Genomic DNA, 26,540 nt, shown 5'->3' on the forward strand with positions numbered 1-26,540 from the left:
TAATTTTGCTTTCCATTTTTCTTGCTAACCTGAATGCCTTCTCTAATGAATCAGGTTCCCAAAGGCGAACATCATGTTGGATATTATCCTTTAAAGACCCTATGAACACATCAATCCTATGCTCCTCTGGAATATCTTTTACCCTTATGTTCAATTTTTGGAACTCCTCAATGTGCTCCATTATTGAACCCTTTTGTTTGAGACTTATCAATTGGCTAAAAAAAGTGTTGCTTTTTGTATCCTCATAATGTGCTATCAATTCTTCCGTAAAAATTGCCCAAGTGATAAATTGTTTACGAGAGAAAAGCCATTGATACCATACAAACTGATTTGGTTCCAAATATAAAGTTTCCATACGTACCTTTTGTGTGTTTTGCACATTATTGAGATCGAAGAATTGCTCCATCTGTAATATCCATGTGGCGGGATCCTTGCCATCAAACTTCCTCATATCGATTTTTGGAATATGGTGAGTCTTCGATCCAACATTAGAGTCTATGGAATCATGATTAACATTTCTTTTGTTCTCATCATGAGTTTCCTTTAGTACCCTTTCACCATTAGTGACCATTTCTTGTAGCAACGTATTCATATTTATCTTCAATTCTTCCATCTTATCATCCATGCCATCAATTTTAGTCTCCATGCCATTCACCTTAGCTTCCATGCCATCCATCTTAGCTTCTACGCCTTTCTTTAAACAATCCATCTTAGCTTCTACACCTTTCTTTAAACCATCCATCTTAGCTTCTACATCTTTCCTTAAACCATCCATCTTATATTCTGTTGCTTTTTGTGCAACTGACACTTGTTGCACTTGTTGTCGTAATTTTGATATATCATATAGCATTTCTTCTTCTTCTTCATGAGTCAAGCTAGAGCTTTCAGGTTCCTTAATAGGTGTTTGCATTTTCTTTCCTCAGGCCATCAATTACTGATAATAATACTCTACTAGCCCTTTGAATTTCTTCAAAACAAATTTTCAAACCACTCTTAAGCAAAAATTTAAAAAATCTACACACCTTTTTTTCACTTTGTACGAGCTCGATATTGCCTCTGATGTATCTTTGTACTTTCATATCATCCAATTCTGAAATTGCAACCTATGGTAGCCCTCTGTGTCCTCTTTCCAATGCCACCAGTCTGATCCAATTTGGATTCTCCAAGGAAAAGTTATGTGAAATCTCCCACAGTGACCTGATTATAGACTAGTTCAGTAGAGCGAACTTGTACGACATATCACAAGTCACTTTTTCGTCCTTTGGCTTTGAAAAATATATACAAGAAACTACAGTCTGTCCTCTTTCTACACCTTCTTATGAAATTCAATCCAATGCTCAGGGAAAAAGTTATGATGATTTTCCCTAGGTCACGTGTTTGGAATGTAATTCAGGAGTCTGTAAAAAGACTAACTTCCTTAGATCATATCTTGGCGAATATAGCGCAAAAGCTCTGAAATTCGGACCTGAGATTTAGCGTAATGTCTTCTCAAATGGGTTTTTTTTTAGCTTCTGAAACGTCGCAGAAAAAAGTTATAGCGAAAATTCCACGATGACCTGTTTGGAGCAGCGAAACCCTAGAATCCAAAGCTCTGATACCAAATGTTATGAAACCAACTCAAGAAAAGATAGAAAAGATAGATCAACGCCTTAGAATTCAGCCTCTTCGAGGGGGAAACCTCCTTTACATTACATAAATGAACAATTCTTCGATGATTCAAATGACAAAACCTCCTTTCTATATATAGGAGTCTAAGGAGTCACAATATAACCCAGCCGACCTAACAATAATAATATAAAGCCACAAAAATAACAATAGAGGGATTCTATGGGGCACAATAATAACAATATGGGGGCAATAGGGGCACAACAATATTAATAAGGGGTATAAATACAATAGTAATGGGGTAATCACTAGTATTATAGGGACCCAACATATTTCTTTAGCTGTCCTGAGAATGCAAAGAAGGTTTTCCAGAGTATACTATATTGGAGAAAGGATCCCCACATTTGATTCCTTTCCTTAAAAAATTGTGAGTACAAATTTTTATTTTGAACAAGACCCTTCTTCTGAATCTTATAACGGCCATATTCAACTTGATGAGCCTCAAGACATCAAGACTAATTCTATAGCTTTTGTACATACTCCTACACCCTGTAAAATTTCAGATAGATACAAGTCACTCATCTTACCTCCTATACTCCATGATTTCCCTAAAAATTATTACAAATATCTTCCTAGGTTTGATGGAGAATATTGTAACAGCACAACTAAAAAACACATTGAGAGTTTTGAAAAATTTCTCAACCTTTTTGAGGTTGAATAAGATGATGTCAATATTAGGGATTTTTCTCTATCTTTGCAAGGTGAAGCGAAGAAATGGTTCAAGAAACTACCAGCTGCAAGCATTTTCAATTTCCATCAATTTGTGAAAGTCTTTCTTGATAGATGGGTGATCGAGGGTAATCCTTTTCTAATTTTAGAAGAATATAATCATTTGGAAAGACAGCAAGGAGAAATAGTGCAACACTTTTCGACTAGATTCAATCAAGTATACCATTCAATGCAAGCTGATATAAAACCACCTCCCAGTTTAGCTCTATTACACTACCTGGATGCCTTTGATCGAGAGATGGAGTTTCAATTGATAGAAAGGAACACTGCAACACTTGAATAAATGCAAGACAGTGCAATAGATGTGCTAATTTGCTGGTTAAAATATCAAAATTGAAGGAAGTAGAGAGGGATAACATAGAGAAGGAACACCTTACATCTTCTGAAGTGAAGCTCGACATTTTGGTAGGCACAATGGAAGAAATGATGCAAAAGGTCATAATGATAGCTAAGTTTTATGTTAAAAAACACCATGTCCCGCTTATTGGAGAATAAGAAGAGGTTGTTGGCCCTAACCATTCTGTTGGTAATCTCAGTTAACATAGATAAAAAAGTGATTGTTTTATGTATTCATTTATAGATAATCATGAAAATGGATTTGTAGATCTTCTCGTGGAGGATCAATCTATGGATATAATGTGTATGCTTGAAGTCATTCGTTATAATGATGAGTTACCCAAGTATGATCAGTATGATGATGATTATATTGTTGAAACAGAGGTTGACTCTTCATAATAATAAATGACATGTTGCTGGGAGGAATAAGTTCAGTTACAACAACACAAATATAGTGCTCGGCCCGTGCATATCAATCATGACCACAATGAAGAAAATGCAGAAAATTTCAGAGTAGGTGAAAGGTATCTTCCTTTATGTTTTACTTCATTTCAATTACTCATAGAAAACTTTCCTAAGATTATAAATCAATTGTCTTTTAGTTTTGATGTTGGGCATGTAGAATGCAATGAACTTCTTGATATTGACACTTTACCCTTATGTTTCTCCTCATTTTCAAAAATAAGAGAAAACTATAAGGTTTCCAAGGAAGCAAATAAGAAAGTTGACAGCAGTTGGCAACCTTCTCCTGAAATTGTTGAGAATGTTGTTTTTAATATAGAATCGTTTTTCAGTCCACAATCACAGTTACCAAACAACATTCAGTTTGAAAATGTAGTTGAAAGTGTGGAACATCAAGAGCTTATAGAAGATCATACAGTTTCATCATAATCGATCCACAACAAGTTACAACAACTTCCTCATATTTGTAGTGATCCAGTAGGAAATTATTTGGATGAGTTTTGCAGTCAGAGTGGTCCTCCTTTGGTTTTTTATGAGCCTGAAAATAGGGGTAAGGGAGATTTAGCTCAACAAACAACATTGTTTTCTTGCTCATCAACAATCACATCATGTTCATCACAAAGGTAATTGGAATTATTATTGCCTTATTATGACAATCTTAATTTGAAGTTCCAGGAAAGCGATGATGCAGATGAAAATTCAAAACCATGGTATGAAGACCACCTGGAAAGGATGTATAACTTGTCAGATCCTCCATTCGAAGATTATTTTGCTGATTTGGTGCAGCCATCAAAAGAGGCAATGTTTCATGATTTTAAAGACCCCTTGGGAAGTCTTTTGCAAGCATGGGAGAAAGTGAATGGTGTTTTGTTTGTCAACATAAATCTTGGTTTCAGTTTTCATTGTGAGTTGCCTACATATACATCATTATGTCTACTTAGAGAGGATGTAAGCAGAATTTTAGTGAGTGGCCATCTCCTTTCTTGGCTTTATTGAAAATTTCATATCATTTGAGTGAACAACTTATGGATCAGTTAATGTAGGTAAGGTGTGATGAATACGCTCAACATTCTGAGCAACTTTTTCAATGTCAATTTCCATTTGACGGTGTTACAGTTCAATTTTCAGTTTGATTTGAGTGTCAAGTTTTTATATATGACTCCATGCCAAATGGATGAGGCTACCTAGTATACGTTGTTATTGACACCTCCTAAAGGATATTCCATCCCCAGCTGGAGCCAATGTTAGTGTCTGTCAATCCTCTCAATCACCAGTGATCAAATATGCTCTTACAAAGTTTTTTGTTAGGGTCCTAGGTCAATTTTTTTATGTTTTAGTAGGTCTTCAAATAAAACTTTGGTCACTCGTTAGGTAAGTTAGGTTATTACTACTCCTTTCACCTCCATGATCAATGGACATCATCATGGTCAGGTCATTCATGGTTGAAAGAGTCCCATAGTCATCATGGTCATCATCCAACTCATATTTCCATGTTGTGTCATCATTAGGTCATAGGGTTAAAATCATGAAAATTGGTCATTTCACCATCAAAATCATCATTACAGAAAGTTTCTTCATCAATTTCAGGTTCCAGACTATCATTTTACAGTAAGTGAATGATCTTATACCTTGTTTCACTTCAGTTCATGCTTGGAAAGACCAACGCCCTCTTCTAGAGTTTTGGTTGCATTTGCTTCGTTTCATAAACTCATTGATAAATTGCTGAGAAAATCCTTAATTTTATAGCTCAATCACCTCCCACAACCTATTATACACCTTCCTAAACACTTCCCCTCATTCCTATCCCTCAATTTCATCATTTTCCCACAAACCCTAGCCTACACTACACTTTCCTAGAATAGGCATGTTTTTTTCCCTTTTTGACCGCTTCCCCTCACTCGTTCCATAAAATTCCACCTCCCTACAATCCCTAACATTTACTTATACCCCCCTAAATTTTAGCAAGAATTTAGAAAGCCCCTAACCCATTCGTTCCCCTCTATCTACAAGACTGTCTCAAATCCACTGTTTTCCCAAAACTAAACCCTAATTCTTCCTCCTAGTGAGCTAGGGTTTCACCTTGGAAGCAAAGACCACACACAGTGAAGAGAAGAAGTACAATAATGGAGGACATGTCTCCATAGTTGAACTATCTAACATCAAAGAGATCAGTGCCTCACAAACTCATCAAGCGATCATTTGTGGCACAAAGGGATGATTTTTCTTCAAAGTATGTTTCTGGCTAAATGGATATGAACCTGAAAAAATTGAAAGAGGTTTTTGTCAAACATAGACCAAGGAAAAAAATCCTCTTGCAGTGTTTACACAGTTATCATATATTGGGAGATATGAAACTTTCTTGGAGGCTTATGTGAGAAAATAAAAAAAATCAAGTTAATTTCCTGTTTTAGTCATGATTTTGTTGCACGAATTCTAAGAAAATGAAATGAATTTCTAGAAAATGAGAGACATGTTCTTCAAAACATACTTATCTACAAAAATCTCTTAGTTTTCCAAAAATATTTATGGTTAGAGAGATATCTCTCCATCTTTGACCCTTCGTTTTGCAGAAAACCCAAAAATTTTGACACATTGCTATAAGTGCAATGCCTTGGTGCTACGCTTTTTCCTTAGGGCTCCTTTTGCCAAAAAATCACCACCATTGGATAGATAATGGCTTAATAATTTCATCTATCAATGTTTTCAAAATTTTCAACAGACATATGAGAAAAAAATGTCAAAAATGGGGTCAAAAGTTGCTTTCTACCATTGTTTTGAAATAGGCGCTGCGCATATCGGAGTAGTCTTGGGAAAATAAATTCTTCTCCCTATTGGAGTTTCCAAATCACTTTATTGATGAGTCAAATGACAACTAGAGATCTAGATATTTCCAATTAGCTATCAAGCTTAGAATCTGGAGCACAGGAAGGTCTCCAAAATCCTCCTACAGGCGAGGTGTTGCACATATCCCTGTGAGAGCTTTTATTCAGTAGTTTTTCAACAGATTTCAACCTTGATGTAATTTTTCTATTTTAATGTTTTAATCACGTAATTCTGGGTAAATAGGATTTGGTAGAATAATTTTTACTTAGATCCATGCTCTTAAAGGTTGATTTGAGGTCAAATGTATCAGTTTTTCTAAATGGAGGGTTTGTTTGAACCTCCCTAGTCTTTAGGGTTTTGGTTGAGATTTTCATGTAACTGATGCTACATTGAGTGATTCGACCCCTAAGAGTGAGGAAATAGTTTCTTAGTCTATATGAATGTATTTTTCAGTCATAGAACAGGTTGGGCATTAGAGGTGGGAACACTTGTATCTTATATTTGAACTCTTTATTCAGGAAATCAGAGGATTAGTTTGCAGCTATTATATAGGAATTCATGTACATTGAGTTTGTGATGATGTGTTTTCTCTGTTATAGTTTTTTATGAATTATATGCATCTCTCCTTTCCATATCTTATTTCTTCGATGATTTTCGTTAAATGTTATAAGCATAATTCTTTGCATAAATCTTTGTTTTGATGGGAATATCTTTTTTTGTAATTTTCCTTCTTACTTAATGTATTCACGGTGCACATGCTCATTAAGACATTTTTCTCTTTCAAACAATACACTACACTGACAAAACCCTAAAGCCATCACAAAATCATTGCTACCTTTCTCCTCTATATCTTTTCTACTGTAACCCTTTGATACTTTGACCTAGCTACCTGGTTTTCATCCCTTATCCAACATAAAAACCTAGAAACTCAAAACCCTACGTGAGCCTATCATATCTAGCCTAAAATATTTTTCCATTCTAGTCTTCATTGATTGTGAATTCATAAAGAGATCCCTCTCTTCTTTAGCAGGGCTAGCTACTGAACCCAAGTGGTTTGAGGTTACCTCTTTCGGTCTCCCTTCTCAGCCTTGGGATATTGTGGAGGATAACACCATCCTTCTTTGGAACAATGATGATGAGTAACCCACATAGTGATGTGCTCGGTCGAATGACACACTGTGTGAGCAGTTGCTACAATTGTTTCTTCACCTCACTTGCTTGTATAACAAACTACCTATACAACCCAATATTTCACAATCGGGAGTTTGGAAATATTTGGATCTCATGCTCCACTTCTCTCTTAGGTGGTAACCCTTTAGGATATCGGAACACATATTTGTATGCCTGTAACAACTACTCCAATCATTGTTTCTATTTTTTAGTACACCCATCCAGGGATGCCTTGCCGCTCATTGGTTCCTCTTTAGAATGAATTTCTTTTAAAAATAATAAAACATACTTCTTGCTGGAACTAATCAATTCTTGGCCTAGTTGGCACTTACCAGTGAATTTTTTTACTTTCGTTTGTGCGCAATGATGAAAGATTTTCAATCCTTGATGAGTCAGTACTGGTTAGCTCTCCTCATGAGTATTGTGTAATGAATGTACATGTATGGACTCCCAAACAAAACTCCACATAAATCAAGGGGAACCAAATCGAGATCTACTTCATCAATAAAATCAGCACTGATAGGAAATCTAATTTTGCACTATTTTGTTACCTTCATTTACGCATGCTTATTTACCCATCCCAGTGCATATGGGTTTGGATGATCATGAACTTCCGACCCCAACTTCTTGACCAACTCTGTTGCAATGAGATTTGCCCGGGATCCAAAGTCAAACAGAGCATCAATATTTGTCTTCTTTACCTATATCTTTATATGGAAGATTTTGGTCATTTCTTTCTATTCCTATTCCTGAAGGCTACATAGATTCACCTCCTTATGCATTGAGGTACAATGATCTTATCATCCACGTCTGAGCTACATTCAAATTGGTTGCTTGAATTAGTGGCCTTGAGATTCTTATTCTTATTATCTTTCTTCTTGTTCTTCAGGTTTAGCTATGAATACAACTTCCAACACTTCTCTTCTGTATGGCCATCAGTGTTGTAGTGGTTGCAGTGGTTGCTAGGATCTTTTCACTGGTGTGTTGTGGCTATTGTGTTTTTATATTTTCCCCCTTTTTTCTTCTTCTTCCCATCGTTAGAATATTCTTGTTGCTCCATCTGCTTCAATCCACTTGATTGCGCTCTTTTAAGGCCTATGTTCTCAAAGTATTGTGCCTGTACACAAGCCTCGTCCACCAATTTGGCCTTGAACAGCATCACTTTATCACATAGATGGTGGTGTAGACCTCCCAAATACTTGAGGAGTACATATGGGTTCTTTGGAGAGATGACCAACATTATAGCCATCTTTCTTAATTCTGTGGTGTACAATTGCACACTTTGGCCCAAATTTTACCTGAAGTAATGCCACCAGATCCATTGGTTTATCACATACCCAATGGGATAAAATTGTGACTTAATGAGGGTTTTGAAATCCTCCCATTTAGTCATTGGAGGTTCTCCCTCCAACCTAAGGGTTTTCATGTGAGTCTCCCACCAAGTTAGTGCATGGCCCTCTAATTTCAACCACATGAATGGGATCTTTTGCCCTTCCTCGATCTGGGGGACAATGAAATAAACATCCAATTGCTGAAACCAATGGTTCAACTTTAGAGTGTCGATCTTTCAATGGTACGGCTTGATATAAACTTTTGCTTCCATTTTGAATAAATATTGATTCATGACACTCAAACTAGGTTGATCTTTTCCAAGTTCTTTCTTTGGTTGATTCTCGGTGTCTTCCCAATCTCCCAATCCCCCTTCTGATTTTCCTTCTACATTCGAACCCCCCTCTTCTCCAAATATCCATAGATTATTGCTTAAGGCCACCATTGGTGATTTACATTATGGATTATATCTATGAATTGTTATTCAAGCTGTTAAAACGTCACCTCTACTAGATCATGAGGTTCGTTTACAGATTTGTCGCCGATGATTAGGACTTTGTGATTTTCGACCCTACTGATCTAGATCCTTGAAATCTTCACAAAATACCCAAAGAACCATGATCTAATACCAAATGAGCTATAAACTGTTGTGGATATTCCCCTTGACAGTTCGCCGCAACAAATGTGATAATAATATATTAAAATACTCAAATTTTACACTACTATAGCCTCATTTAATTTCTAGATCTCTATTTCTTTTTATTGTAGTTAGCACATGCATGTGAATGTAAATTATGAATAAAAGTAGATAACGACAAAATAAGCACACACACACACATAAGACAAGATATTCTCTCTGGGAAACTCTTTTGGGAGAAAACCCACATGGAAGGTGAGGCCGCTTCACTCTCTTTCTCTATCTGGAAATATGGTTGCAGGTATAAACAAGTAATGCTTGTAGCCCATGGGCTTCTACAGTGCACCAATCCTCTGTGTGTTCTCTACCTCATATCTCTCCTAGTTATATTTTCTCATCTATGGAAAAAAATTCTCTTGAAATAATGCAATGCCTCTTTCTCCTAGTGGCTCGGTTATAACACGGCCTAATAACCTACTACTGGTTGAGTTTGACTACATCAATTCTTAAATAGAGTTACAAAAATAGAATATTCTAAAGTCTTCTACATCACAAACACGTGGCTAGCCACATTTCCATGAATAATGGGGGCTAATGTGCATCCTCTCAAGCTATATGTCTAAAAATAGGAAGGTCAACTTCTGAGTGGCATAAATTTTGCATACAAACTCCAATTGATGTGCTTCATGCACCATTGGAAAGGTCTCTGTGTATAGAATAGAAAATTTTAACCCCAAAAATCATAGTTCAATGACTAAAAATTCTCTAGAAAGGTTTCAGCCGTCATTTTACCAAACAAGGTCCCGTTTGTAAAAAGGTCCCGTGAGTTGATTCCTTCACTATTTCCATTCCAAATGCATCAACATGGATGAAAAATAATATAATGATACAATCCGGATCATCCATAAATTATGGATTCAATCCATTCTAATAAAGGCACTATATACCACACCAGGAGCTATACCTTACCATATCCAACTTGCTGCTATAAAATTATGCCTCTAGAAATGCTCAAACTAGTGCGAATACATAAAGTTTATCCATAAGAGTGATATCAACTCCCTATTGCACTAGCAATTAAGATGTAACTAGTATAATTACTGTGTATTTAACTAGTAAGCCACATTTAGTAGACTAACCATAAGCAATGCGAGCTAATGAGTGTTCTAAATAGGTAAGCATTATGACATAAATAAGTAATACATTATTTAGCCTAGATAGCCTCTGCAAGGATTTTTAGTTTTTTTTTGCTAGTAATACATAAGGTATTAATCAAACGTGGATACATAGTATTTATAATTATATAACTCACATTAGAAGAGAAAGATTACTCCTATGGTCTAAGATTAAAAATCAAATCTTTACCAAGAAAACAATACCCATATTTTCATATCCACGTCTTCTCACAAACATTGAAAAAACATTGTTAATTTCCTTTAGTGCAACTTGACATCCATCCTTTTTCCAAAAGGAATACATGTTGTCCCTCTAGCTAGGGACTTTTCAGAGATTTTTGTGACAAGCACAGTTCAGAATAGCTCCTTAAAAGAACATACACAATAAATAAAATTATGCTTTTACTTGCATGTCAAAATAGAACCCTGAAAAAGAAAAATCTATTTCTGCAAGTCCTTTCAATAAAAACATGCATATATTTATTAGGCTAGAGTCAATTGTTAACCAATTCCAAATATTTCACTCAAGTAGAACAACAGGAAAATATGGAAGTAAGAGGGTATGAGAATGATGATTCTGCAGTAAAAGTGGGGGCTCCAAGCTAGGAGACTTTGAGACCCCTAAGGACATTACTGAGGACAGAAGATTCAACACAAACAATGAAGTCTTCAACTCTGAGAGTGACAAGTTGACAATAAGGAGAACTAGATAATGACTAACATATGGCAAGGTTGTGTAATAGCCAAAACATCTGCACAATAGACTGGAAAAAGCCACATTCTCATATCTATTTTGCATAGAATTACATCATAAAAACTCCAAATTTTTCCATTTTTTTAATACACAAATCATCCAAAACTCCTCTTCCCAATTCTCAGAAAATGAGAATTGAACTTGAGATAAAGTCCTACCAATCAACCCAACCGACACTGACTGAAACAAAGAAATAGAAATAATACATAGTGGGTAATAGGTATCCATCCAAGCATGCAATATGGGTGTGAATTTCAAGCCCTAGGGAGACCATGCTTAGCTTTGAATTAGTGTGCCCCAATTACACAAAACCCACAAAACAATTTATTGAATTTGGTGCATAAAATTACATCACAGAAACTCCAACTTTTCCATTTTTTTAATACATAGATCATCCAAAACTCCTCTTCCTGATTCTCAAAAAATGAGAATTGAACTTGAGATAAATTCCTACCATTTAACCCAACTGACACTAATTAAAACAAAGAAATAGAAATAATACACAGTGGGTAATAGGTATCCATCTGAGCATGCAATATGCGTGTTAGTTTCAAGCCCTCGGGAGACCATGCTTAGCTTTGAATTAGTTCTCCCCAATTACACAAAACCCACACAACAAATTTATTGAATTCAATGCATAGAATTACATCATAGTAACTCCACATTTCCATATCTTCTTTTGCATAGAATTACATCACAGAAAATCCAACTTTTTCCAATTTTTTTAATACATAGATCATCCAAAGCTCCTCTTCCTGATTCTCAGAAAATAAGAATTTAACTTGAGATAAATTCCTACAAGTAAACCCAACCAACATTGACTGAAACAAAGAAATAAAAATAATACACACTGGGAAATAGGTATCCTGGCATGCAATATAGGTGTGAATTTGAAGCCATGGGGATACCATGCTCAACTTTGAATTATTGTGCCCCAATTACACAAAACACGCACAAAAAATTTACTAAAGTCGTTGCATACAAGAATCCATCTGGATGAAGGTGTTTAAAATCAAAGAAAGAAAAGTTGAACAAAGGCACAATAATACATCCAGATGAATGTGTTTAAAAACAAAGGCAGAGAAGCTGGTAGGACAAGTGTCCTACCTTCTAGTCATTTTCTCTGCTTCCTCCATGCCCGCATGACACAAGAACCACAGATGCTCCAAAACCCTTAACTATAACTCCAAATTGCAGACAATGACCTACAAGGCACACAATTACACTGTCGTGGGGTTAGACTTGTGGAAAACTGCATAAAACAAATGAAATTCTCCCAACATATCATTAAATCACTAATTTACCTAAAAAAATCCCTCTGGAGCATGAAGTGGCCATATCCAGCATCGAGTCGAGCTAAATCTTCCATAGGGTCGAACAAACATGAATACCCACTTTGTTGGTGTGCGATGGGGGAAGAACAACCAACCTAGTAAACCAAACAAAATGACATATCACAACTAAACAACGTCTCAAACTAGCAATAATCATGCCCCATAACCCACTATATGTAGTGCCAAGAACAATGACAGCTACGACCAGCATTGCAAGAATGTCGTGCAAGTAATCGGAAGCTGAAGCATTCAACAACCATCCTTGAGTAGAATAATACTGTGTGTTTGAGAAGACTCCAAGACAAGTGCAAAAACTAACCCTAACCTACACAAAACCACCTAAACCGGTCAACATGGGAACTGAACACGACGTTTCATGCAACATACAAGTGTATTACGATAAATGAGTTCACTTATGTGGAATTTTGAGGGTCCTGGTGGGAGGCGTTTGGCTAATGGAGTCCCTCTCCTTTTTTTCTTTTTTATTTGTAATGTAATGAACCCATAGCGAGCCGTAGCCACACACCATTTATATTGATTTCTGAATCCTGACACATTAGGGGCACAACGACACTTGACACATTGAATAATAAGAATCAACAAAGTCATTATTTCATTTATGTGGTTTTTGTGGAAGTCATATTGATAGCTAAGAAAGTATCTTAAGGTCAAGTGAAAATAGAACTTTTGAGTTTTAGTTTCCAAAATTTATTATTGCTTTTTGTAAGATTATTTAGCTAAGTGTTGAGATCATTGTTCTTGCATGAATTTTTTGTGGCACTTGGTTACTTTGTGTACCAATTTCTTTTTTTTGGAGTGGTAATAATTATGGTTTGTACAAGAAAGCTTTCAATCTTCTATAATGTTATGATATTTTATTTAATAAAAAAAAAAAAAATCATATCTTTTGGTTCGAAGAACAAATTGAGATTATTTGTGCTTGGGGGATGAGTATATTAACTAATAATTGGGATGAATTTATCCCACTTTGGAAAGACCTAGAGCTCGCTAACAATAAAGGCATAAAAAATGATGGTTTTAGGAGATTCAATGATTCTCATATTGCGAGTTTTCAAATTAAAATCTTGGTGAGGAAGTCCTAATTCATCAATTTTGAAAAGAATTTTGTTGCAGCTAAAGAAATTTGAGGAGATAGCCTTCATCCACATGTATAGACATCTCAATATTGATGAGGAAACTTTTTCAAACCAAGGGGGTAAGGTTAAGGAAAGTAACATTAGAGCTAAACTAAAATAAATGGACCTTATCTCCAATTCCATGAGGTTTCCACTAATGTACTCAACTGAATCTGTTGGCCAACTTGGGTAGCATTCTTTGAAAAGAGGGCATATTAATGTTGATGATTTCGCCAAGAGTGGTGATGTTAACGTTAGAAGCCTCGGGAAATTCATATCTGGAGAACGTTGAAGGCAATTAACAACGAATGGATGTGGTGTGTACAACAACCATATCTCCAAGAAAATAAGATTGTGTCAATTCAATAGTTGGAAGAGAAAGGATGTATGAATTAAATGGGATATAATCTTGTACAATCCATCGGTGATCCAAACTTCAATGCTTTGGACTATGGTCTTGAATGCAAGGCTCTATAATTAAGGTTGCGACATTATTCCTATGGAAGATCTAGTTCACTTCACAGGTTTCTAGATTTGTCAAAATATGGATAGTAACTCTCCCCTTGGGAGTTGTCACACCAGGTCTCATGCCTCATCTATATTTATTGAATGGGTTTCTTAGATCGCAATGCCAAAATTTATTGGAAAGAGTTAACAATTTCAGAGGAACAATCAGAGGTCAACAATTAGGCGTGATGGCACCACTCTATGGATAACCTGTCCAAGGTAATATTGGGGATGATGGATATCTCTAACAGGAGGCTAGAACTAGTGGAGAAGGACAAACAAGGGAGGTTGCAACTCTTGGAAAAACATTATGAATGGTTGCATAGTAAGATGGACAAGATGTTGGAAATTCTGGAAGTTTAGTTATTAGTGTTGAAGATGCAAGTTAATGAAACAAATCCCCCAACTTGAAAGTCAGATGTACGACAGAGCATCCAGGAAGAAGGTATAGTTCTGCACTCTTCTAAGCTTCAAACAACATTACCGCATGGAGATGATGCACCTAATAGACTTGAGGAGAAATGCTAGTTGTTAAAGTCAGGCCCTCTAGAGTATATTAATTTTCTATGTTTAACTGATGTATTGCAATTATGATTTTTTTTTAGAGGGGTTGTAGAATTTATGATTTTTTTTAGAGGGGTTGTAGAATTTACAGAAAATATAAATGTATAATTCTAGTCCCAGAAAAACTCATAAAGGGAAGAAAATTTAAATCTTGATATTCTAGCATTCTAAAGCTTTTAAATTTTCAAAAAAATGTAAATAACTCTGAGTCGAGCATCTAATGTAAATCTTAAATGTTTTAGTTTAAAAGACTACATTAAAAGTTAAATATAAATATAAAAATAAAATGAAAATATAAGTAATTGATGTTCAATTAATAAAAAATTAGTTATAAAGAAGCTATTTCCATTATTCTTTGTTTAATTTAGCATAACCATGACCAATCAAGATATAAACCTCTTCAGGCAAGGGATTAATCTTTAATTATGCTACCCTTACATATGACTTCGGCCTACCTTTTAGATTTGGACATGAATGACCTTTGTTTATTTGAAGGTAGAGTTTTGTGGCTCCATTTAAAATACAGCACGAGACTAAACTCTTTCATGTTTGAGAGAATATGCCATAGATATTCCAACAATTATCATTTGAGAAAAGGGAAGTTGTATGGATAGAATTTAAATTTTGATCTTGTAACTCAGATCTTTTAGATTTTAAATTTTGATTTCGTAACTTGAGTTATGGAGAGTATTTTAAGCATGGATGCTAAAGTTATCCTATCAATTAATAGTTTGATGTTTTTCTTAATGTTTGGATGAAATTTAGAACGGTATGTCGTAATAGGGATTTATATTATCTAATTAATTAAATATTTTAGATTTTTATTTATTTATATTAATTATATAAATATAAATATTCATTTTAGAATAAAGTTTTAATTTAATTATTAATTTTTATAAATAGATGGTATAGATTTAGCTTTTATACAATATTTTAGAATATTCATAATAATGTACATAAATTAAACTATATTGTTTTTTGGACATCTCGTACTCATAAATCATGGTATTGATTCATAGTATTGTAGTAAAACCTATTTACAAACTAACAATTTTCATGATAAAATTAGAGGCACTGTTTCAATGTTTCTTATAAATTGATGTCTATCAATATTACCAAACCATTTAATTTATATGACTGTTTTTTTCCTATGTGATTCGATTGTTGACTCCTACATCTACGAAATATTGTTCCAAGCAATATTGATCCACCCCTTCCTATTGAGAGAATTGAATCCGGGGTCTCCCAATAGAAAATGCTCTTAAGAATAGGGACTTAACCAATTGAACTAACCCTTAAGGCTAATTTATATGACCTCAAGTACTGTACAAACTTATTTTAGAGTGAAAAAATATTTGATCCCTCTTGGCTCTTGGTAGATCTAGAGTTAGATGAATAGAAACTAATTTAATTATTAATTATAATAATAATTATTTATTTTATTGTATTTTATTTTACTTTTATTTTTCATTATCATTATAATTATTTACTTTATTGTATTTTTTATTTTACTTTTATTTTATTTTATGTAATTTGATTGAGACAAAGTGTTTTAATTAATAATTATAAATTTTCTAAATTTCATTTTTTTTTTTAATTTGATAAAGTTAAAATGTTTACATGACATAAAAGGAATAACATATCTTTCATATTAGGTGGAGAGCCCCCTTCATTTAATAGCAAAGCAGATCTCCTAGACCAAACTCCTTCTCCAACTATCTTCAAAAGGATGAAGACAATAGATCGCTAAGCTATGACACCAATGTCCCAAGAACTAGCAGAGATCAAGGAGGTGCAAGATAAAGGAAGTTGGAAGACCGTAGAGAAAAAAAAATAAAGCTACAACATCAATCTCGCTAAGAAAGATGAGGAGCCAGACAATTAAAAACTAAAAAAATTATTTGGTCTTAGTGGACGTTAACCACTATCATCATCATCATATTAAAACTTTAATTAAAAATATATATATTTTTCATTATCACTATAAAAAAAATTATAATTAAACTTATTAAATTACTTAGATTTTATAATTATAATTTTAAAAAAATAATAATAATAATAATATACTTATTATTAAACCAATTTAAACCACATAGTTAACTTCCAACACTCGCGTCAGTGTCATTAGTTATATTTCTTACTTGCATCAATATTTTAAGCTTATCAACATTCAAACCATTAACGTGATATGGTCAAACTAATTTAATTATTTATATATTCTTTTATTTTATTTTAATATAGAAATACTTTTACGCTTATTAATAACTATTTATTATTTATTAGGGAATTTAGACTTCTGTGATCCATAACATTGTTTAGTAATCTTCGGCAAAATCATATAATCACATAATTAATAACTATTTATTATTTATCTTACAATTTAACCAAAAAATAAACCTATTAAAAGAAGTTTTGCTCACCATTATCGAAAAAGTTCCCCAACAAACCTAGTTAGTAAATCTTTGTTAAAGTTATGTCTATGTTAAACTTGCGCAAAATTTTCTAATTGATTGTAATTTCTGGAAGCTTTTCCATATTTTTTTTGGATGATATTAAAATTTTTCCGCTTTTTCTTGGGTGATGTTAAAAATTCTGGAAGATTTATTTTTTTGGGTGATGTTAAAATGTTTCCACATTTTTCTTGGGTGATGTTAAAAATTCTGGAAGCTTTTCCATATTTTTTTGGGTGATGCTAAAATGTTTCCACATTTTCCCTGGTTGATGTTAAAAATCTTATTGAGGTATAGAAAGTTTTGAAACGTCGATATTAATTTTTGTTCTGATGTGCATAATCAATAGCAGGTGTGCTGTCACGATCTTTTTCTAAAATCCAAAGAATACAGTAAATAATTTTTTTATATATATATATACCTTTACAGTTGGAACTCAATATCACCAACTTTTATCCAACGTTACTCACCTACTACCCTAAACACATATAGCCTAACACATAATGTGGCTGTCTTAAGATTTTAGATACTAGAACCTTTGGTTATACATATATAACACTACGTATCTACTTAACCCTTATTGCATTGACCATCGATTAATTATGTGACATGACATATGTGTGTTGATTGTTATATCCGTTTGAATGTCTGCTGCCAAATGGCAGAATGAGTACGCCAGCTCACCAAACTCCGTAGCCATGTGGCCCTTCTTCACGTGCTGGCCATGTGATCTGAGAGAGTTGACTAGCTCCGGGGTTCACGCTCGGCCTCCTGCCTAAATCAACGATGGAGATTACTAACCTTAATCGAACGGTTCATCCTCACTTAGGGTTTGACCCTGCATATAAAAGTTTAGTTGGTTTCGACTTTGGTTCATTTGCTCATTTCTCAGAACCGAGCTCCTTCGATGGTTCGATCTGCAAGTGCTCGGGCTCTTTGCACTCTTCTGGTTCATCGCTCCTTTGCCTCACTCAGGTTTGGCTGCGCTCCTCTACACCATTCTCACAGCTGGTTTATGACTCATTATTTCCCGTTATGCTATATATACTCTAACCATTTCTCAGGGTTGGCTTGACAGTTTTCGAAGGGTTCTGATGCTGGCCATAGCTCGCCCGCACCAAATGCCGGAGGGTTAGCTACTATGTCAGTTCCAGGTAAGTCGGTTTTCATTACGTTTTCTGTTAACTGTATTTGATTGCATTTGAGGGTTTGCTATACAGCTGAGATGGCCTGTCCTTTACCTGTTGTCTCAGGTTAAATACCGGACCAAACCCTTATGCAATTTATGCTTGGCGGCCTTACTTTGGCGGACTGTCCAGCTGCGCCTAGGCTATGGCCTCGGGGCCTTAGTTTCTATTTTCTATTGGACTTGGCTAAGGACTCTGTTTCTCTTAGCATTACCTGGTCTAGAAAAGTCCTCTGCTTTCGGCAGTTATGTAAAGTTTGCATTGTTATATAAATCACTGCAATATTTGTCTTGTTCGGACTGTTACTGTTTTGGCTCTGCCTGGATTTCTATATGGTCAATGGTTTACCATCTGCGTTCATAATGTTTTCTTTTCTCCCTTATCTGTATATGTAAGTGCCGTCACCGGTTAATGGACATTCATCCTTGGTTCTGGTTTATATATGCGCAGTTAATATACCGGGTTTGCAGCTATTACTTCTGTTTTGTTTGGTAGCATACATAGATACCACAATGGTTATGTACCAAGGTTACTTCGTTTACCTTTGTGATTTAATGCATTCTCCGTCGCTAATTCTAATTCTGTTAATATCTGAGAATATAACATTTCTATGCCAAAGAGTTTTTATGTTCAAATTGATCTTCAGTATACTATGCTGCCGTTTTCTATTGTTCAATCGCATTACAGTTATGGCAATCTTTTACTTCAGGGTTTCAATGTTATGGAAACGATGAGTTTCTTCACCGAATGATTTCCACGACACAGCTCTCGTTCTTGTATAATATTGTGCAGCGACGAGGGTAGTCTTGCATTCGTCTCGTGAATGTATTGACTATCCTCTTGCGTACAGACTTGCCCACGTGCTGCCTACAGTTTTACGGCGGTCACTCGCCTGTATCAATACTTGTTATCTAGTTCAGGTTTATTCTTATTTCGGTATGGTGTTTCATAGCTCGATTTGTAGCCTAAGGTAGATATCGTTTCCACCCCCTGAAGCTAGGGTTTGCTGTATATCATTATTCATGTAAAAAGAAAACTTTGCTTTCCGTCACTGTTATCTGTTAATGTTTACTATACAGACGTACTTGGAAAGATAGCGTAAGTTTAAAGTTGGTAATTCCATGTATTGTTTCATATTCGCACAGCATTTGTAAGTCGGAATTTAAACATGCATCAACCCCTTTCTCATAATCTCGTCCTTCAGCATACTCTTGTTTATTCTGTTGAGTGAATGCATACAGAATGAGTTTATGTCTTCAGGTCGATATTTATATTGAATTCTTTATCAGTTTACAGAGTCAAACTATGGTTAAATAGCCAACTCGGCTTCTCTTATCTACTCAGGTCTTTATTCTGTAGCACTGAGTACTATCATGAGCTTGGCTATCTCAGCAATCAGTCTTTCTACTGTTACCAGGTACTGTAGCTTACTATCTTTAGGCAGTTCCTCGCTATTACTATCTATACACAGATTAACTGTGTAAGCTTGGTGAATGTATTCCACCCAGGTGACACTGTCACATTTCCCAATCCATCTCTTCTAGTAAACAGTAATCTTATTCTATTTATCCTACCACAACAACTTTTAAAAGAAAAGATACAACTGAGTACTTTCAATACCTGAGCTTTCCCTAACTAGTGTTAGAAGCGTACCTGGTATTCTGTCACTGAAGTTCTTACTTTCAGTAGTCACCTGTAGAGTTTTCGCTCTTAACCTCCCAACCTTGAGATCCACTGCACTGGATTCTCCCCCCGAGCCTTCTTGCAGGCCTGCAGCCCTCAACAAGACTTATGCACCACGGTGCTGGGTCATCTGATCACAACCAGACTTAACCCCCTTCTTTCACTCTGCAACTCTCCTTTTTTTGGAATCTCTCCTCTGCCTGTTCCCAAACAGCTCAGAGGTTTTCCCTTCCAAAACCCTCTTCAGGGTGAGAGGCAGTTGTCTTTCTTTTCAGTTCCATAACTGATTAATTTCTTTTAATAGAAAAGCCTCCTTTTGGAGGCTGCCAGCATTTCATTCAACACATGTGCAAAATAGTTCATTATATTTTCTTTTAACAAAATAATAATGTCTTTTAATAAACGAGTTGTCACCATAATGTTTTTACCACAGCAATTACCGGAAATTACAAGTTACCGAGGTTATTACATCTTCCCCCCCTGGGATTGGACATCGTCCCGATGTCCATTCTCATTAAATAAATTTGGGTAGGCTTTTCTGAAAAGTTCCTCGTCCTCCCACGTAGCCTCCTCAGGGCCATAATGCTGCCACAGCACCTTAATTTGGGTAATAGCCCGTTTCCGCAGCCGCACTTCTCTCCGGTCGAGAATGCTCTGTGGTTCGACTAGGACCCCGCCTTCCGGTTCGACCTGCAAACAACCAGCACTTAATCAATTCCCTATTAAGTATAGTTGTATAATCAAACCAATCGGATCAAATCTTACCCGTACATCTTGCCATTGAATAACATGTCTAGGATCATACACATATTTCTTTAGGACAGAAACATGAAACACATTGTGAATCTTAATGTGACTGGGTAAAGCAAGTTGGTAGGCCACCGGCCCCACTCTAGCTAGAATCTGAAACGGTCCAATGTATCGGGGAGCCAGTTTGGCGCACCCGCTCCACTGCAGTGTGCTCCTTCTGGTTTGAATCCTTACAAACACATGGTCACCCACTTTGTATTCTGCAAATCTTCTTTTCCTGTCTGCGAAACTTTTCTGTCTGTCTTGTGCAGCCTTTAAATTTTCTCGCACTCTCTTCACCATATCTTCCATGTCTTTTAACATTTCCGGACCCAAACTCAGTTTATCCTCTAGCCCACTCCAACTTGAGGGTGTGCGGCACTTCCGCCCATACAAGACCTCAAAGGGACTTAACTGGGTGGAGGTATGATACCCATTATTATAAGCAAATTCAACCAGATGCAAATACTCTTCCCACTGACTAGGCTTGAGCATTACATTTGCCCTCAACATATCTTCCAATACCTGATTAACTCGCTCCGTTTGACCATCGGTTTGTGGGTGGTAAGCTGTACTAAAATTCAGCTGGGTGCCCAACTCGGCAAACAATGTTTTCCAAAAAGTGGAAGTGAACTTCACATCATGGTCCGATATGATTACCTTTGGCATTCCATGCAAGCGGAACACATTCTGCATAAAGAGATGCGCAATTTGTACCGCCTTGTAAGTAGACTGCACGGGTATAAAGTGTGCTGCTTTACTTAGTTTATCAACTACGACCATAATAGAATCATTACCCTTCTTTGTCTGTGGTAACCCGGTTATAAAATCCATGGAAATGGTTTCCCATTTCCATTCCGGAATAGGCAAAGGCTGTAACAGCCCCGCTGGGTGTTGATGTTTAGCCTTAATTTGCTAGCATTCCAAACACTTTGCCAAATATTCCACCACTTGCCTCTTCATCCCTGGCCAGTAATACTCTTTCTTGAGTGCCGTAACCATCTTTTGGTACCCTGGATGACCGGCATAATGGCTGATGTGGAATTCATCTAGAATCAGTTTCTTAAGGTCACCGGAGTCAGGTACATACATTTTCTTATTGAAATACAGCAATCCAGTATTATCCAATGTGTACCCTTGCTGTAACTTTCCATGATCAGATTGCTGTACCTGCTGTTTCAAATGCTGATATTCTGAGTCGTCGTTTGCTGCTATTTTTATTTGTTCAACCAGCGAACTCCGCCACCGGCTGGCTGAAAGTTCACATAAGCAATGAACTTTTCGACTTAAGGCATCTGCCACCCGATTTTCTTTGCCCTTTAAATGCTTTATTTCAAAGTCAAACCCACTTAGAAAATCTGCCCAACGGCCTTGTCTCGCGTTCAAAGTGGGTTGACTGAAATAATGCGTCAAACTATGATGATCGGTTAACAGCAGGAATTTCTTTCCGAGAAGGTAATGTCGCCACATCTTAAGTGCATGAATTATAGCAGTTAATTCTAAATCGTAAGCAGAGTATCTCTGCTCATGTTCTTTTAATTTCCTTGATTCATATGCTATTACCTTTCCTTCCTGCATTAATACTCCTCCCATGCCCTCTTTGCTTGCATCGGTGCACACCACGTAATCCTTATTAGGATCCGCGATTCTCAAGATGGGTGCGGTGGTGAGTAGGTGTTTCAAGCGGTCAAAACTCTGCTGACACTCTGCTGTCCACTTGAATGCCCTTCCTTTCTTTTGCAATGAGGTAATAGGGTAGGCTATTCTTGAAAAGCCTTCCACAAATCTCCTGTAATAGCCAGCTAACCCCATGAAGGACCTGATGTCCGCAACATCCTTGGGTATAGGCCATTCCATAATAGATTTTATCTTCTCGGGGTCAACCGCAATTCCCTCATTTGTAATCACATGACCCAAATACTGAATTTCCTCTTTAAAGAAATCGCATTTGCTAAATTTAGCATATAGTTGATGCTCTCGAAGAGTTTGCAACACCAATCTAAGGTGCTCCTCATGTTCCTGCTGGGAACGAGAATATATCAATATGTCATCGATGAATATCAGTACAAACTTGTCCAAAAACTGGTGAAACACGCTATTCATCATGCACATAAAAGTAGCAGGTGCATTGGTTAAACCAAAAGGTAGCACTACAAATTCGTAGTGCCCATAGCATGTTCGGAAAGCAGTTTTGGCAATGTCCTCATCCTTGATCCTGATCTGATGATAACCGGATCGCAGATCAATTTTGGAGAACACCTTTGCTCCTTTCACCTGATCAAAAAGTTCATCTATTCTGGGTAGAGGGTACTTGTTTTTGACCGTGAGCTTATTCAGCTGTCGGTAATCTATGCACATGCCAAGGGTCCCATCCTTCTTCTTCACGAACAATACTGGAGCTCCCCAGGGTGACACACTGGGTCGAATGTACTGTTTATCCAGCAGTTCCTGGAGCTGCATCTTCAATTCCGTTAACTCTGGTATGCTCATCCGGTATGGTGCCCTCGATACTGGGGCTGCCCCTGGTATTAACTCTATAGTGAAATCTATGTCTCTTCTTGGAGGCAGACCCGGTATCTCTTCAGGAAAGACATCTGTAAATTCCTGCACCACTGGTATGTCGTTTAATGCAGACATCTTATCTTTCTGATTCGCATAACCAACCTGTATGGCGTAAATCTGGCATTTTTTCCTTATACATTTGGCTAACTGAGTTGCAGTGATAGGCCGGATCTGAACAGGATGTTTAATTCCCTGTAATTCCTGCTGCTGTCCCAAATCATCTTTGTAGTATATGGTCTTGGTTTTGCAGTTCACCAATGACCAGTGCTTTTCCAGCCAATCCATGCCAATAAGAATGTCATAGGAGCCCAATGGAAGTACATTCAGGTCTGCTGTTACAGGCTGTCCAGCTATACTGAAAGAACAGTTATTAACTTTCGCTAGAACCCGCCTTTTGGCTCCCGTAGCTAACTGGACTAGCCATGGGTTTTTGAACTTTTCTGATGGTAACTTACAGTGTTCCACTACTTTTGGACTAACATAACTTAAAGTAGCTCCTGGATCAATAAGTACAGCTACAGCAAGGTTTGAAATCTTACCTTCGAACTCCATCATGGAAGGTTGATATTCTGCCTGTCGGTCCTCTAATGCTGCATTGATCCTTGGTACGCTGCGCGCCACATCCCCTACAGTTGAAGCTTCATGGACTTGAGATATTTGATCAGTTCTTTTACGCTGTGGACAGTTCCTAGCATAGTGCGGTCCTTCACATACCCAGCATTGAACTGGAGGTCTGGTTCCTTCAACCTCCGATTTAGCAGGGAGTTCACTAATCCTGCTCTCGTTTGGCTTAGGCCAGAAAGTACCCTTGTTTGTGCTTCTGTTAAACTGCCCTTTTCCAGCTCCTTTACCACCATTTCCGCGGCTGCCTTTGTTGTTTCCAGCATTTCTGCTACCTTTTCTTTCATTCCATTTCCTGCTTGGAATTTCTCCCTTTTGTTTGTTCTGCTGGTAGCAAATTCTAGCCTTCCGAATTGCCTCATCCATAGTTCGGGGGTTGTCAAACTCAATTCGTTCCCTTATATAAGCTGGTAAACTACTCACAAACCTCTGCACCTTGGCCTTCTCCTCTTTTATGTAGGGCACATAACGCAGTAGAGAAGTAAAACGATTTATGAATTCGTCCATGGATTGTTGTCCTAGTCGTAAATCGTGAAATTCTCGCGCCTTCTCATCATAAAAGCGCTCAGTTAAATACCTCTCCTTAAAATATTTCTGAAACTTTTCCCAGGTTATGCTTTGCTCACTTACTCCCTTCACAATTTTAATCTCTTCCCACCACAAGGTGGCTTTGCCCTGCAACTGGAAAATAGCCAACCGTGCCTTCAGATTTTAATCATATTCATACAGTTGAAAATATTTATTAATATTAATCAGCCAGGCTTCTGCTGCTTCCTCCTGCTCTCCATCGAAAAGTGGGGGTTTGATTTTTCGAAATTCTCCCTGTAATTCTGTTTTCTGTCTCTTGGAAGTCTGCTGCTCTTGCACATTGTCAGAATGGTCTTCTTGCTCTTCTGAAAGCTCAGGAGAATAATTCCGCTCCTCAGTGCCCCTTTGCTGTTCTGCACTAGGGCTGGGTAAGGGTGGATTTTGTTTATCTGACAGGCTTTTTAGTATTCTTTCTTGTTCCATGGTTAATCGTGCATTGTCCTCTCGCAAGCGTTCCATCTCACCCTTCAGTTCCTGAACTGTTTGTAGTATCGCCTGATTGGTACTGCGTGTCTCAGCACCAAGCTGAACCCACAGTCTTGCATTTTCTGGTGGGATGCCGCCAGCTCCCGGCATTTCCTCCATCTCACTATATAACTGTCAGCGGGTGAGTATCTCGATATTCTCCTGGTTGTACACAAGAAAGATAATTAATTGCATTGTACTATATATATGTGTAAGATAATTTCTCTTTCTGTTTCCATTGCTGTTCCAGAGGCCACAGTTTTGGAACCTCTGCTCTGATACCACATTGTCACGATCTTTTTCTATAATCCAAAGAATACAGTAAATAATTTTTTTTTTTATATATATACCTTTACAGTTGGTAACTCAATATTACCAACTTTTAACCTACGTTACTCACCTACTAACCCTAAACACATATAGTCTAACGCATAATATGATTGTCTTAAGATTTTAGTTATTATAACCATTGGTTATACATATATAACACTACGTATCTACTTAACCCTTATTGCATTGACCATCGATTAATTATGTGACATGACATATGTGTGTTGATTGTTATATCCGTTTGAATGTCTGCTGCCAAATGGCAGAATGAGTACGCCAGCTCACCAACCTCCGTAGCCATGTGGCCCTTCTTCACGTGCTGGCCATGTGATCTGAGAGAGTTGACTAGCTCCGGGGTTCACGCTCGGCCTCCCGCCTAAATCAACGATGGAGATTACTTACCTTAATCGGACGGTTCATCCTCACTTAGGGTTTGACCCTGCATATAAAAGTTTAGTTGGTTTTGACTTTGGTTCATTTGCTCATTTCTCAGAACCGAGCTCCTTCGATGGTTCGATCTGCAAGTGCTCGGGCTCTTTGCACTCTTCTGGTTCATCGCTCCTTTGCCTCACTCAGGTTTGGCTGCGCTCCTCTACACCATTCTCACAGCTGGTTTATGACTCATTATTTCCCGTTTATGCTATATATACTCTAACCATTTCTCAGGGTTGGCTTGACAGTTTTCGAAGGGTTCTGATGCTGGCCATAGCTCGCCCGCACCAAATGCCGGAGGGTTAGCTACTATGTCAGTTCCAGGTAAGTCGGTTTTCATTACGTTTTCTGTTAACTGTATTTGATTGCATTTGAGGGTTTGCTATACAGCTGAGATGGCCTGTCCTTTACCTGTTGTCTCAGGTTAAATACCGGACCAAACCCTTATGCAATTTATGCTTGGCGGCCTTACTTTGGCGGCCTGTCCAGCTGCGCCTAGGCTATGGCCTCGGGGCCTTAGTTTCTATTTTCTATTGGACTTGGCTAAGGACTCTTGTTTCTCTTAGCATTACCTGGTCTAGAAAAGTCCTCTGCTTTCGGCAGTTATGTAAAGTTTGCATTGTTATATAAATCACTGCAATATTTGTCTTGTTCGGACTGTTACTGTTTTGGCTCGGCCTGGAATTCTATAGGGTCAATGGTTTACCATCTGCGTTCATAATGTTTTCTTTTCTCCCTTATCTGTATATGTAAGTGCCGTCACCGGTTAATGGACATTCATCCTTGGTTCTGGTTTATATATGCGCAGTTAA

General features: G+C 37.0%; 1 protein-coding gene across 1 annotated transcript; it reads right to left on the reverse strand.

Annotated features, from left to right (window-relative positions):
- Window positions 1–21,645: 21,645 nt before the first annotated feature.
- Window positions 21,646–25,086, reverse strand: LOC149257762 (uncharacterized). The gene is made up of 5 exons (XM_089387495.1): window positions 24,781–25,086; window positions 23,614–24,507; window positions 23,148–23,559; window positions 22,351–22,661; window positions 21,646–22,251 (listed from the first exon to the last, which is right to left on the reverse strand). The coding sequence occupies exons 1-5, from the start codon at window positions 25,084–25,086 to the stop codon at window positions 21,646–21,648; spliced, it is 2,529 nt and encodes an 842-aa protein (XP_089243621.1).
- Window positions 25,087–26,540: the final 1,454 nt, after the last annotated feature.

The sequence above is a fragment of the Pinus tabuliformis genome, chromosome 6 (genome assembly GCF_031772625.1).
Source record: "Pinus tabuliformis cultivar Carrire ecotype Pingquan chromosome 6, CPIR1, whole genome shotgun sequence".
NCBI lineage: Eukaryota > Viridiplantae > Streptophyta > Pinopsida > Pinales > Pinaceae > Pinus > Pinus tabuliformis.

Excerpts from the sequence above, each read along its gene's own strand:
- LOC149257762 (XM_089387495.1), bottom strand. The coding sequence starts at position 25,086 with ATGGAGGAAATGCCGGGAGCTGGCGGCATCCCACCAGAAAATGCAAGA. Across the intron at positions 24,508-24,780 it reads AAGAAGACCATTCTGACAAT|AAATATTTTAAGGAGAGGTA; the intron begins GTGCAAGAGCAG and ends GAAAAGTTTCAG. Across the intron at positions 22,662-23,147 it reads TAAACAGTACATTCGACCCA|AGGAAATTCAGTATTTGGGT; the intron begins GTGTGTCACCCT and ends ATTTCTTTAAAG.